The 13,756-nt window shown below is 38.0% G+C and overlaps 6 protein-coding genes across 6 annotated transcripts; 3 read left to right on the top strand and 3 right to left on the bottom strand.

Annotated features, from left to right (window-relative positions):
* The first annotated feature begins 61 nt into the window (after nucleotides 1-61).
* On the top strand, nucleotides 62-2,006 carry Gasu_55660 (maltose alpha-D-glucosyltransferase). Its single transcript, XM_005703344.1, has 6 exons — nucleotides 62-169; nucleotides 225-924; nucleotides 982-1,128; nucleotides 1,175-1,594; nucleotides 1,641-1,787; nucleotides 1,838-2,006. The coding sequence occupies exons 1-6, from the start codon at nucleotides 78-80 to the stop codon at nucleotides 1,967-1,969; spliced, it is 1,638 nt and encodes a 545-aa protein (XP_005703401.1). The 5' UTR covers nucleotides 62-77; the 3' UTR covers nucleotides 1,970-2,006.
* Nucleotides 2,007-2,010: 4 nt separating this feature from the next.
* Gasu_55650 (uncharacterized protein) lies at nucleotides 2,011-4,101 on the bottom strand. Its single transcript, XM_005703343.1, has 3 exons — nucleotides 3,471-4,101; nucleotides 2,626-3,421; nucleotides 2,011-2,577 (listed from the first exon to the last, which is right to left on the bottom strand). The coding sequence occupies exons 1-3, from the start codon at nucleotides 3,938-3,940 to the stop codon at nucleotides 2,446-2,448; spliced, it is 1,398 nt and encodes a 465-aa protein (XP_005703400.1). The 5' UTR covers nucleotides 3,941-4,101; the 3' UTR covers nucleotides 2,011-2,445.
* A 30-nt stretch (nucleotides 4,102-4,131) lies between these two features.
* Nucleotides 4,132-4,952, top strand: Gasu_55640 (uncharacterized protein). The gene is made up of 2 exons (XM_005703342.1): nucleotides 4,132-4,445; nucleotides 4,494-4,952. The coding sequence occupies exons 1-2, from the start codon at nucleotides 4,207-4,209 to the stop codon at nucleotides 4,729-4,731; spliced, it is 477 nt and encodes a 158-aa protein (XP_005703399.1). The 5' UTR covers nucleotides 4,132-4,206; the 3' UTR covers nucleotides 4,732-4,952.
* Nucleotides 4,953-5,763: 811 nt separating this feature from the next.
* On the bottom strand, nucleotides 5,764-9,141 carry Gasu_55630 (serine/threonine protein kinase). Its single transcript, XM_005703341.1, has 3 exons — nucleotides 8,819-9,141; nucleotides 8,586-8,719; nucleotides 5,764-8,537 (listed from the first exon to the last, which is right to left on the bottom strand). The coding sequence occupies exons 1-3, from the start codon at nucleotides 9,000-9,002 to the stop codon at nucleotides 5,943-5,945; spliced, it is 2,913 nt and encodes a 970-aa protein (XP_005703398.1). The 5' UTR covers nucleotides 9,003-9,141; the 3' UTR covers nucleotides 5,764-5,942.
* A 1,019-nt stretch (nucleotides 9,142-10,160) lies between these two features.
* On the bottom strand, nucleotides 10,161-11,841 carry Gasu_55620 (uncharacterized protein). Its single transcript, XM_005703340.1, has 5 exons — nucleotides 11,416-11,841; nucleotides 11,265-11,363; nucleotides 11,107-11,214; nucleotides 11,003-11,057; nucleotides 10,161-10,953 (listed from the first exon to the last, which is right to left on the bottom strand). The coding sequence occupies exons 1-5, from the start codon at nucleotides 11,830-11,832 to the stop codon at nucleotides 10,859-10,861; spliced, it is 774 nt and encodes a 257-aa protein (XP_005703397.1). The 5' UTR covers nucleotides 11,833-11,841; the 3' UTR covers nucleotides 10,161-10,858.
* Nucleotides 11,842-12,111: 270 nt separating this feature from the next.
* Gasu_55610 (translocation protein, Sec family) lies at nucleotides 12,112-13,756 on the top strand. Its single transcript, XM_005703339.1, has one exon. The coding sequence runs from the start codon at nucleotides 12,250-12,252 to the stop codon at nucleotides 13,672-13,674; it is 1,425 nt and encodes a 474-aa protein (XP_005703396.1). The 5' UTR covers nucleotides 12,112-12,249; the 3' UTR covers nucleotides 13,675-13,756.

The raw sequence follows: 13,756 nt of genomic DNA, 5'->3' as shown, positions 1-13,756 counted from the left end.
AACCTTGGTATTATACTTATGTTCAATATTTTGGTACAAAAGACAACAATCGAAGTACCTTTGATGATCTTATCGAAATGTTACCGTATTTGGAAAGTTTAGGGTTTCGTAATTTATATTTGTTACCACATTATGAGTCACCTCTTGCAGATGGAGGTTACGATGTGAGGTATAGTTGTCTTTTGAATTCAAAGCACGAGTATATAAAAGTATTGTGGATATAGTTCTTATCGAGCTAGAAAGAATCTGGGTGGTCAGGAAGCTTATTTAAGGTTTATGAAAGTGGCAATTTTGAAAGGTTTTCGAGTAGCTACGGATGCAATATTGAATCATACTTCAGTTGAGCACAGTTGGTTTCGACGAGCTAGAAGAGGAGATAAGAGATATCTTGATTATTATTTGATAAGGAATGGTAGAAAGAAGATTGGAGAAGTGGAACGAAATGGCGATATTATTTGTCGTTATGAGGATCCTGATAAGACCATTAGTGAGAGAGTTTGTATATTTCCGGATGTGGATCGCACACATGGCCTTTTAGTAACCCAAAACAAAGACACAGTTGTACAATTTTATCGAAGTTTTTATCCTTTTCAAGTAGATTTAGATCTCCGAAATGTTTCTGTGTTGGATGAAATATTTCATATTTTAGGTGAAGAAGTCAATCAAGGCATATTAGGAAAGAGAATGGATGCCATACCTTATTGGATAAAGAAACCAGGAACAAGTGGGGATTCTTTAAAGGAGACTCATGTTTTACATTCTCTTTTGAAGACTTATTTGAAGCATCTTTCATCTCGAGTTGTTATTATTCCAGAAGTAGTGAAAAGTGCTTCATCTGCTGCATCGTTTATTGGAAAAGAAATGCAACTTTTGGGACAACCATGTAGTTCAGAAGGTGACTTGTTATTGGCTTTTGAAATGCAGGTAAGAAATAGAACAAGTTGAGATAAGGAATCCATTGTATGGAATGTTTCTTATTAGGCCCAATTGCGAGAAATGAATTACTTACAAACTGTTGTTCCATTTTGGAAACTATTTTTTCAGTTGCCTCGATTACCTTCCAATGCAGAATGGCTCAATTTGTTAGAACATCATGATGAAACCTATCTTAGTTTCTTCTCAGATCAAGTAGGAAACTCTTTTTAGAATGAAAATGGCTTACTTATTGTTATAGGTGAGACCTTTCATAGCTTCCTATATTGAAGAACATGGAGGTGTAGTTTATAAGAATCAAACGAGTGCTGGTTGCAGATATGCCGATTGTTTGAATCATCATGTTGAGAGATTAGCAACAGCTATTTTTACTCTTTATATGTGTCCAGGAGTTCCCTTAATCTACTATGGCTTAGAGATTGGATGGGGAAACAATCCTTCACATGCAACTTTTGCACAGCATTGGCAACAAGAAATATTCAAGAAATTTGAGTTGCATATGTCGGAAGAGAAATGTTTTGATCCGCGAGAGTTGCAAAGAGGTCCTATTCCAAAGACTAAGTTTGAGGAAGCTATGAATGAGAAGATCCCAACCATTGAGTTGATACGCCGATTGAATTATTTGAGAAGGCAAAGGAATAGCCTTTCAGCAACTGCTCAGGTAAGTGAAAAGGCTATTTTTTGTATTTATTACTCATCTTGATAAGATACATCCTGTTGATTCCGGTCATATTTGTTTGTTCAGCATGATTCGAGTTGCCATCGATGATGAGCCGTTGTTATGTGTTGCCAATCTTTCCAACAATCAGATGTGTTTGACTATTCCTAATTGGCAACTTAAGCAATATCTTTCAGTAAGTGAGAAACAAGATGAATAGGGATACAGTTGATTCTCTTTGTATAGATTGACGAAATGACGCATATTGCTATGACTGATTTACTAACGGAACAAAACGTTGTCTTAATCAAACAGAAGGAAGACCCTCATTATTTATTAGACTTGCCTCCCTTTTCAAGAGCCATTCTACACAAGTAAATTATTCCATCCCACTCTTACTATTCCCAGTCATCGTTATTATCTTCTCTCGTTTCACATACTGGACAGCTGTTCTTTCCTTGTCCTATACAACGTTCACAAGTTCTCCACAAGTTTTCATCCTGAATATACAAAAACCCCACTCCTTGACAGTTTTCACAATATATATAATATTCACCTTTGCAAATTGAACAATTATCATCACCTCGTTTTTTCTGGTGATCACTTTCTTCCCAAGGAAACACACCTTGTTTCAACAGGTTGGCAAACTCTTCATAGGAAGGGTCCCCATTCTTTTCTTGAGAAACTTGGCAAGTGATTCTATTCGACTGTAAATAAAGTGAATCAGAAAAAAAACTACGACTAGTACGTTGACTTGTGTAGAAACGACCTATTCCTTTATCTAACTTTATCCAAGAACCTATAAAAGCAAAGATTCTGTGCATTCTTCTTCCCTTTTCTCACAACACAACTGATTAAGATTCCTTCAACCAATCCATGATACCTAAATAAGGACTATCGAAAGAAACTTGGAAAAGTTGTCCATCAAAATATTCATAGATAAGTTTGAACAATCCTATGATGGCAGCAAAAACATTGGTTCTTCCCTTGTTTTCTTCATAAGCAATGAAAACAATTTCTTATCTCTTTCTTACCATAGGAATAGATAAACATTTGCCTTCTTGTCCAACTACAGCAAATAATGGAGGACGTCTTTGTAAAAAACAAATAACAGCACCAGAACGATATTTCCAACCACCCAACTTGTATAATAGACTTTCATTCCCATGGCTACGTATCAAAGGACTAGGAAAAGATACATCTACATGGCGACTCGTAAAGGAACCCTTAGAAACGAAATGAGAAACACCACTACAACGTTGAATCACTTCATCTATAAAACAAGAAACAACATGAACTACAATCTCAGCATCACTAGGAATATTCATAGAATGACTCAAACTACTCTCATCCAACTTCCAATCTGAATAGGAAAATAATGACATATAATTATCTTTTGAAAGTTGTAAAAGTCTTTCAAATATATATTCGCAAGCCGAAGGATAAGAATCCATAGAAAGATATCTGCGCAGAAAGAAAAATTCCTCTTCCGCATCTCTTACAGGTGGTAATCGATGACGTTGCTCTACATGATTGAGAAAACTCAAATCTAACTCTGAAAACGGTGACAACAAGGGAATGTAATCCTTAAAGGGAAGAATTCGAATAATAAAAGGACGAATAACTCTTTGGACAATCCATCCTCGACATCTTTCTATATCTTCATTGGTAATAGGATATCCGGATAAAGTACGGTACTTTAACCAAACAGCAGTATCTTCTGATAGACTAGGAGAAACTGAATGAAAGTACGGCAAAACAGATGTACGACGGATAGGAGAATGACTTGAATGATATACTACATTCCCTTCTCGTCCAGGTGAATCGATACTGATAAAAAGGTAAAATAAGATTAGTCATACTATAAAAATAGGCTTACCCAACACTCGTTTCCAAATGATAAGGCTTCAGATATTCTGTGGGACTATTTTCCAGACGAAAAGAAAAAGGTGAAAAGCTATCAGTTTCCCTTACTGACAATGGAAGTTTCCAATCCGATGGAGAAGTGCTATGAGGGGTTGGTTGAGAAACTGATTCCACTTGCCTCGTTGTTGTTCCTCTATTTAATTTCGGAGAATCAACCTTTCTTCGTGGGATAAGCAGGGAGCCAAGTTGCAACATAAACCCTGAAAGAGAGCACAAAATGATTATGTCCGTGACTAGTTTCCACTCGAAAAACAAACGAACAAGAACGGACAAACAAAAAACTATCAAAAACGAAAGGCACTTTTGAAACGTCCTATGTCTGATTCTCTCCTTACGTGATTCTTTCTGAGTTTGGCGCAAATGAGGGCTCTCCCACCGACTGGGACTAACAAAACGTATTCCTGATAAAGTAGATTGAACCATAGACAAAGAAGTCTCAATAGTTGTATAAAACAATAAACTACAGCATATAGGGCAGACTCGTGAAAGCGTGAATAGAGACCATCTTCCGTCTTGAAATGCGTTGAAGCATCATGACAGGATGTTATCGTAGTTCAATCTTATCATGAATTCACTCTATTGTGTCTTTTATTCATTCATCATGAAAGAATATCAACTTTACGTATGAATTCATTCTTATTTCATTAGTGTACGTATTTTGATGGAAGATTAATTTTCGTTTCACATCGATGTGGTCTTGTAGCACGCGGAGAATTTTTCCGTGCAAACATAAACCAATAACAAAAATATACGGGAGAAACGTGTCCCTTGACGCTTGTGCTGAAACAGAAACCGATAAAGTTATTTTTCGGCAAAAGCTGAGAGAGGTGAGAAAGAGTTTGGCAGCTTCTTATTTGGGGAAACGTTTCGAGGGAGTCAAGCCGAAGCCCAAAAGAGAACCAACCCAACAAGATCTGTATTATAGATGGTATGTTAACGACGCTTTTTCGTGGAATTTTTCCTAAAGACATCAAAGGGCACCTATTGCAAAGAAACAGTTTGTCGTGAAGACTTTCAACCCCGATTATTCGTTGCTGGGTCCTGAACATTATGAAAGAGAACGTGGTTTGCACATGAACGACTTCAATATCAAAATGGAACAAAAGAGAAAAGAAGTTGCAGAAAAGCTTGCCAAGGAGTCGCCAACATGGGTAACAAGGGATAATCTGGATAGAAAAATTGAAAGTGTTCTTTCAGCTCTTTTAGATAAGTAGGAGTAATCTTGATGAGTTCTAAGTAAATGTATTGAATCAAAAGATGGCCTCAGAAATAAAGCAGAAAAGTTTATGAAATTTCTCTGGTTAAAGGCCGAAACTTGCAGTAAAACAAACAAATCAGTCTTAAGTGCGATAGATATGGTATAAGGTCTCCATACAGTAGCGTGATTGTTCAATCTAAATGTGAGAAGAAGAAAAATAAAAGCATCGACGACCCATTTCAAGCATAAAGCAACTGAAAAAAAAAACGTTCGACCGCCTCGACACTAAACGCGACAATTACTCTATGCCACCACCACCTAAGAACTTCTCCAAATCTGAATCATGAAAATTAAAAAATATAAAGCTTGCTCATTGCAAACAAAAAGAAGTATCAAACTACTTTTGTGAAGAGCTTCATCTTTAATAACCACACAATATCGTGTTTTCTGTTTATTGTCGAAAATTTCGAATTTAGTGTTCTAAATGTTTAATTTTTATATCACCTGTGGTAATCGCAAAAACTTTATTTTCGATTCACAGCTTTGTTAAAGCAAAGGACCCTTTTTAAATCTTTGTTTACCTAATTATACAGTATTAAAAAGAATGAGACTGTATGCCGATTTGAACAACGCTATGCAACAATAATTAATTTTTACAGATAAATCAAAGCTGCTTTCGTCGCAACCTAAATTTTGTTTTAATTTTTTGTCAGCGTGCCTTGATGGCGCAGTTCATAATAAAATTAATTTTTTTGTCTTAAAAGTAATTAATTTTTTTTATAAAGAAAGAGTAATGTTAGTTAAAATATTATTTTTGACTTGTTTCGTCAACATGAAGTTTTTACAATAGGATATGGATGTTTAATATCTCCATGTTGAACGTCGACAAGGTTCAAGAGGTTATCTTGCTCATAGAGTTTTTGTCACATCAAGTGCTATATCATTTGGAGCATTTTGCACAGTTATTCAGTAAGCAAACAGTTTTCTAAACTGGAACACTTTTGTGAGTACCTGTGTACTGTACCTGCATGTTAGCAGTGTTATCTATCGTTGTATAACTTTGTTTATAGATGGAAGCGAATATTTTACAGAGAGAAAGCATTCAATATGAAGTCAGACGAACCAATTTTACAGGTTGTAGAACGTTTTCATTTGCTACTAGTCGACAGACAAAAACCGATAGTACAAAAAAAAGAAAGGGGGGATACTATTCGATATCCACAAATTCTAGTGATTGGAATAGCTTTCTACGTTAAAATCTTTTAAAGATGCGGAGCTGCTTCTTTTCTTCTCCGAAAGGCGCTGTCGCAAATCAAGAATAGCCTGTTGCCGCTTTCTTTCAAGTTCTAATAGCTCCTTGAGAAATGCTTCTTCTAGTCTACGAAGCTCCTCTTCTTCATCCGAATCCGGATCAGTTTCCTTACTTTGATGCAAAGGAAGATGTTCCAGATCAATATTCAGTGCATCAAGGTTTTTTGTCAGCGCATTTTGCTGACGTTTTGTATCACTGCGCCCGCTATATATTTCGTTATTTCGAATATAATATGGTGAACTAATATTGCCTGAACCATCATCGGATGTACTACTATCGTGACTAGCTCGAATAGACTCTGTTTCATCGCTAGGGTATGCTTCTTGTCCGTACATAATGCTCACCAAATCTTCTGCACTCATAGCTTGTTGTGAATTCAAACTATCAATTCGTGGGGTACGAGCGCTATTTGGCGATTTACGAGCAGGACTGGCACTCATCTGTGAACGTGCAGAAGATGGACAACTAGAGAGCCAACTACGTGGTCTCGACGCATTTCGCAACATTTTTGCCAAACTCTTGTGGCCTGCTACCAGAGCTTCCAATACCGGAGTTGATCCCCATCTATCTCTAGCCTCTGTTGAAGCTCCTCTTTCAACAAGGAGCTTCGCAACCTCCACATTTCCTTCGGAGGCCGCGACATGGAGAGGAGTGCGCCTATCATAATCAAAATAAGTTACAGGGGCACCTTTGTCAAGCAACCTCTGGACCTCGAAACTGTCGTTACGTGCAACAGCCTCCATCAAGGAAAATCCTAAGCCAACATCTTCGATATCTGAATCTTCCATAAAGAGAGGATACGAACGACTATCCCTTGAGATAGTACCGTTTAAAGTGGGTTGCACAAAACTATTCTCTCCGTCACTAACTGCTTTTCTTCTGGAATGCAAAGTAGACAGTGGGGACACATTCCGACTTTTGTGAACAACGACAGCTTCATCTCTAACAGATGATGACGTGGAGGACTCCGAGTCGTTATCATCATTACTCTCCCCTAAAACTGGACCGACAATAACAATCGGAACCACTTCTTTTCCAGAGTCTCGAGGAGAAAAGATATGACAACTTGCGTCTTCTGATGCAGTATTTGTTTGACTTTGCGCATCTATCTTTTCACTGTTGCAGGATTCATCTTGCATTCTCTGTGACTGTTCATCTGAAGGGATGCTATGGAGGATTTTCACCATTTGATTTTCAATTTCTTCCTTGATAGATTCCAACTGGGATGAGTTTAGGTTCAGCTCAATCACCATTTCTTCGGCTAGCGATTCCGGAGAATCATTCCTGGGATCAAAATCGAACTCTATTTTTTTCGAGGAGCCTTCGACAGGAATTTGCAGACAAAGTCGAAAGACACCATCTGTTGACGTAGTTGGACGAAGAAGTTCAACAGCGGGATTACCAACTGGTCTTAAAAACTGCGAATCACCATGGAAAATCAGGTTACGGTTGGCACACGAGGCTAAATCGCCATTTACTTTCATACTGGCACCTTCGCTATGGGAAGAAACATAAGGCAACCTGCTTTCACTCTTTTCGTCTTGCTTGTCTTCTTTAACGCTTTTCTGAGTAGAAGGTCCCACTGTTCCTTCCGATTGGAGCTCATTACTTCGGTTCGACAAACCAGTAACTGACGATAACGAGCTTTCCATTTGGTCTGAACAAGCCTTCTCCAATTCATCCTCTGTACACATTAAAGAACGGTTATCCAACACGCCATCGTCTTCCTCCCACTTTGTAAAGAGATCCAAGTGTAAGAGATCGGAAGCACTTGGTCTCTGTCTTTCAGGTAGAAGACACTCAGCAATGACTCTCTTAATTTCACAATCCTTTAGCCTTTTAAAGGCATTTGGCTTCTCCCCTCTCATTACCTTTCGAAAAATCTGAGCAGCATTCTTGCATTCACTATAAGGATATTCCATAGTAACCATTTCCAATAAGCACATTCCAAACGCATAAATATCTACTTTTTCACTGTATTTTTCTTCATATAGTTCTGGTGCCATAAATTCCGGGGTACCCAAAACGGAAAGGGCCATAGGCTTGTCCCTTACTGCTGATAAGCCCAAGTCCCCAACTTTCAACGTTCCCGTGTTACCGTTTATGAATATATTATCGCACTTTAAGTCACGATGCATGATAGGTGGATTCTGGGAGTGTAAATACTCAATGGCTTCCAGAATGTTTTCACCCCATCGGCGAATAACCTTCACCTTGATAGTCTGAGCCTTTTTTATGTATTCCTTAAGGGTTCCGGAAGTCATCAACTCCGTTATAAAGTCACAAGTAGCTCTTCCATGTTGGTCCTCTTTTTGCCACGCTGCGTGGAAAACAAGAATATTCTTATGTCTCAGCTTTCTCAACAGTTCCACTTCGTTCAAAACTTTGTAGATATCGCTCTTCGCAAAACGTTCCACGTGAAGCTTATTCCAAGCCACCTCTAGAGCTTCCACCCTATCAAAAGCCTTATAAACGGTTTTATAGGCTCCTCTTCCAAGTTCCACGTTTGACTAGATAACTTTTGTAAACGACAACAAAGTGAAAAGTTGCCTGCTTACCCGTACATAGCGACCAGTAGGGTCACTTTCCGCGTTGTACTCTTGCTCATCTGCCTTAAAACCCAAAGATTCCTCCATTTGAAAGATAGGACCTGAAAAATAAGGAAAAGGAACGGTAGAGGGGGACGACACGCCTAACGGTCACCACTCTGCATACTACACGGTACGAACCTTGCAACTTTACAAAATTTTCCTCTTTGAAAGTAACAACTAAACTTTATATAGGTGCTCACTAGTTGCGGGTTTCACGGTTCCTTTCTCGATGACTGACTTCACCGAACCGATGTTGGGAGACAATTTCAAAGTCAAATCTGGACAGCAAAAGTGAGGAAGCCTGGAATGGGCTTCAATTTTCAATGGTCGGAGTAATTGGTTCCAACAGTAACCGGACAACTGCCTCCAGAAAAAATGAGCCATTCCCTAAATTGTGCGCGTTTTTATAAGCCTATAACTTTTTTGGTCATCCAAAAGTAGTCTTTGATGATAACTTTGCTTCCTAGTTTTAAAATAGTATAGAGACGATTCCGTCTTTAAGCATCTTGATAGACGTCACAACTCTCAAATAGCATTCATCAGTAGCTGGATGGCTTCTTATACACAGAACAAGGGTTTGTATTCCCTTTTATTATTGCTTCAGAGAAATATACAACTAAGCGTATATTTATTTAAATTTATGAATAGCTCAACTTAGTGAATTCCAGTATTAGATGGTTTCAGTGAAAAGGTTTGTTTCCGTTCTTGTCAGCTCAAGATGAGCAAGCATTTTATCTTACAAATGCCCAATTCTTCTGAGCCCATGTGATACAAACTCCCCAATAGGATGTCAAATACATTCATTCCGCAACCAAATATGAGAATTCTCTTAAAGAAAGCTCCACCCCTATAATAATGGGCTTAAAGAAACAAGACTTGTCGTGTTTTGAATACTTTGTTTGGATAGACTCTGATACAAGATAATGTATCCATTTCCCACCTAAACGTGCTCTGTTCTATATGAAATTTATTCTATGTTCTTTTTCGAGCCTGTTACTTTCAAAAAGAGAACAATTGCAATGGAGCTATATTCACTTCTTCCTTGCAGCTTCACTGTCCACATGGACAAGAGCCCAATTTAACATTTGATATCCGTATTTCTAGAAAATAGTTTGGATTAGGCATGTTCGACTTTCTCAACACGGGAGATAAATGTTTTTACTTTCACAACGTCTTTTTGAATAATTCAAGATTTCTTTTCAAGAAAGAATGGTTCGGGTGCTGTTTAAGGTTGATTTTGTGGGTGAGAAGCTGTTTAACTACAGAGACTGAGTATAAAAAGTTGAGTCTGTATAAAATGTATGGTTGCGCAGGACGAGGCTAGGGTAACGGCTTCGTGCTCAAATAGGAAGACATATACTGTTGAATATTAGGGTTGCATCTTTGAAGTAGGTTATAAGCTAAGTTGTTGGTCTACACTCTGTACCAAGTTGAGCTTTCATGGCTGTCATAACCGGTGGATAGTTTTCACGGAGGCCGTAATTTTGAGACGAAAGACTGGTGCTGTGCTCGAAACAAAGACCTTTATACTTGCAAAACGTTTTTCTCGCAAAACTACCTCTAATATGTTATATTCGAAATACTCGTACAGTGTCTATGGTATAAAAGCAACGAATATACTTGGGTCTTTTCTGCTTAACCAGATATCGAAGTTTGTGTACCCTTCAAAACAACTCTATGACGTTAAAAGAGGCCAAGACTTGGTTAACACCATGCAAGAATAATTGGAATTTTTTCAAACTAGCTATACTTTTGCAAATAATTGGAGAGTATTTTTAATAAATAATAACTTTGAAAGGACTAATGCAGACAAAAGTATACAGCAACTAGGAGAAATAGCACCTCAGGGGTACATGTTATTACTGCTGGTTATGGTTTTCATACATATAGCGGTTCTGTATACGCTTAAATGAAATACCATGAAAAAACGATAGAGGTAAACAATATATAAAAGAATAAGAAAAGATTATTCTTGATTATCTGAAAGCCCTTTGACAGTCGATTCCCAACAAAGTCTCTTCTATTTTGAGAATATGTAGGATACGAACATGATACAACCAAGACGAGCAGGGCAATAGAGTCAAAAAACCACTATATAAAGGATTTGACATCATGAAAATATCTGTTTCACTCAAAATACTCCATCAAAAATGCAAATATAGCTGCAATGCCTGAAGCAAGGCTTTACGACACATATTCTTCACAATGTTTAATTATAAGTAGTATGTGTCGTCTCTAAATCACCATCTTTCTTCGAAATCATCGAGACATTTCATAAGTTCTTTTGTTCTTTCTTGCTCTTTGCATAACGCTTTCTGAAGCTCTTCCAAATGCGCTAAAATGTTATTAGAACTTGACAAAGTCATTCCAAAAGAATACAATACCTCTGGTACGGTTCACTGCTTCACGTGCAGCCATAACTCTGTCTTCCGCAAGTTTCTAGAGACAGTAGTTAGAAAACAAGAGCAAAAGTCTCATGGAAACCTACCGTTCTTCTAGAAAAGTCGTCTTTTAACTGATTTTCTGTATTCATGCCCTTAAAGGAACCGAAAACTTGCCAACTACTAGTATTACCAATACTCTTTCCATCCTGGCTCTGCAAAAACAAGATAAGGAGCTTAATTGAAGAACTCTAAAAAGAAATACCTGTCTTTTCTTCAAACCTGACAAACACAAACACAACTCTTCCTTTCTACTCAAGGCTATGGCAAGTAAGACCTTGACGTCAACGAGTTGTTTTTCCAGCTTTCACAAAACATAAGCAAAAATGGAAAAGACTTTGCACTTTCAGACATACCTCTCTCTGCTGGTTGGAATCGACAACTTCGTCAGTAGATAGGTTACTCATTTCCAAGATACAATCTTTCAAATCTTGGAGTGCAGCCACAACAGACTCCAAATTGCTGGCAAGGTCCTCACTAGCGTCGTCTTTTACGGGTGACTGTTTGAATCCCAGACAGAGTTGTAAAGTTGAGAGTTTCGAACACAGAGCTTCACACGTTTCATGGAAATAACTTTTTAAGTCCATATTGTCTTTCTTTGCCAGTATGTCTTTAGAAGCTACTGTGCTGTTGCCGACTTGCATTCCGAGAGTGAGGAGATCATAAATAAGAAATAATAGCTCGTGATGATATTTACTTGAAATTGGGATATTTTTAACATGATGAAAACCTTTACGGAAACCTCCATAGGCTTTAGACATGTTTTCTTTCATACAAACAACACTTATTATTTAGTATAACATTTTAAGTGTTAACTGTTCGTCAGCTTTTGTCGGGTATCATAGAGCTATAATATAGTTCTTCATGTTCTACAACAGCTATTTGACAAGGACTCAAAAGACCCCAAATACATATAGAATATCTACTTCAAAAGTAAATATATCTTTCAATTAAAATGAATACAAAAATAATAGGAGACGTAGCTTTAAAAGATCGGCAAATATATCACACAGGAGAAAACTTTGCATGAGACGTTAATGCGCTATTTCCATTTGGCATTTTTCCCCGAAGAGACATTATCAAATCAGGAGGGATAAGCCCTATCCAAAACGGACGAGTGTTTTAGGTAGTCACCCGTTTGGCGCACTTTTTAGCTCAAAGTTTTTCACAAGGCTTTAACTTTTATTAATATGGGATTTCGTGTGCTGCATTTGGTGAGGCCTTTCCTTCCCATATTGCCAGAAATAGAACAGCCCGCAAAAAGGGTTCCCTTCCGTGAAAGACTGCTATGGACTTGCTTTACTTTGCTCGTTTACTTGGTTTGTAGTCAAATTCCTGTCTATGGCTTTAAGAATTCGAAATCTTCAGACCCCTTTTATTGGATGAGAGTGGTACTTGCCGCTTCTAATAGAGGGACGCTAATGGAGTTGGGTACTGGCCCCATCGTCACTTCAAGCATGATTATGCAGTTACTTGCGGGTGCAAAGCTGATTCAAGTAGACCAGGGCGTGAAGGAAGATAGAATACTCTTTTCAGCTGCCCAAAAATTGGTTGCTATCCTGATCGGTTTGTTAGAAGCAGTTGCGTATGTAGCGTCTGGAATGTATGGCGATTTGAGAACATTGGGCTTTTTGAATGGATTCCTTATCGTTTTTCAGCTGTTCACGGCTGGTGTTATCGTTATGCTTCTCGATGAACTCTTGCAAAAAGGTTATGGCCTTGGAAGTGGCATATCTTTGTTTATTGCTACGAATATATGCGAGTCTATAGTGTGGGCAGCATTTTCACCCGCAACCGTTAATCTCGGAAAGGGTATGGAGTTTGAAGGAGCTATTATCGCACTATTTCATTTGTTGGTTTCCAGAGAAGATAAATTCAAGGCATTAAAAGAAGCCTTTACACGCCCCGAGCTTCCTAACTTGACCAATTTACTTTCTACTTTTATCGTGTTTACAGTGGTTATTTATCTGCAAGGATTTAGAATCGATCTTCCAGTCAAAAGCAGCCGTGTTCGAGGCCAACAAGGAACATACCCGATTAAGTTGTTTTATACTTCTAACACACCGATAATTCTGCAGACGGCATTGGTTTCCAACATCTATTTTATCAGTCAGCTACTTTATCGCAACTATCCTGGGAACCTTTTTGTTCGTATATTTGGAAAATGGGCTTCAGTAGGAGGTTCCCAGCTATTTCCCATCGGTGGTATTGTGTACTACATTTCTAGACCTCCTTCTCTTGCAGCAGCTTTATATGATCCCTTGAGAACCATTACCTATCTTGCCTTTATTCTTTCAGCATGTGCATTATTTTCAAAAATCTGGATTGAAGTATCAGGATCATCAGCCAAAGATGTCGCGCGTCAGTTGAAAGATCAGCAGATGACTTTAAAGGGTCATCGTGAAACATCTTTGGTAAAGGAACTTAATCGTTATATTCCTACTGCAGCAGCATTTGGTGGTTTTTGTATCGGACTGTTAACAATAATGGCAGACTTTTTAGGAGCTATTGGTTCAGGCACTGGTATTTTGCTTGCTGTTACTATTATATATCAATACTTTGAAATCTTTGCCAAGGAGGGGGTAAATGAATCTAGTTTAATGTTCTTTTCATAAACACAAGCATTGTTTCTGCGTTTCTATAATTTTGTGTTGAAATTCATTTTTATCCATGGTAGACGACATTTCACGTTATAGG

Source organism: Galdieria sulphuraria (genome assembly GCF_000341285.1).
Source record: "Galdieria sulphuraria unplaced genomic scaffold scaf_57, whole genome shotgun sequence".
Taxonomy (NCBI): domain Eukaryota; phylum Rhodophyta; class Bangiophyceae; order Galdieriales; family Galdieriaceae; genus Galdieria; species Galdieria sulphuraria.
This window is presented reverse-complemented; position numbering and strand designations above follow the sequence as displayed.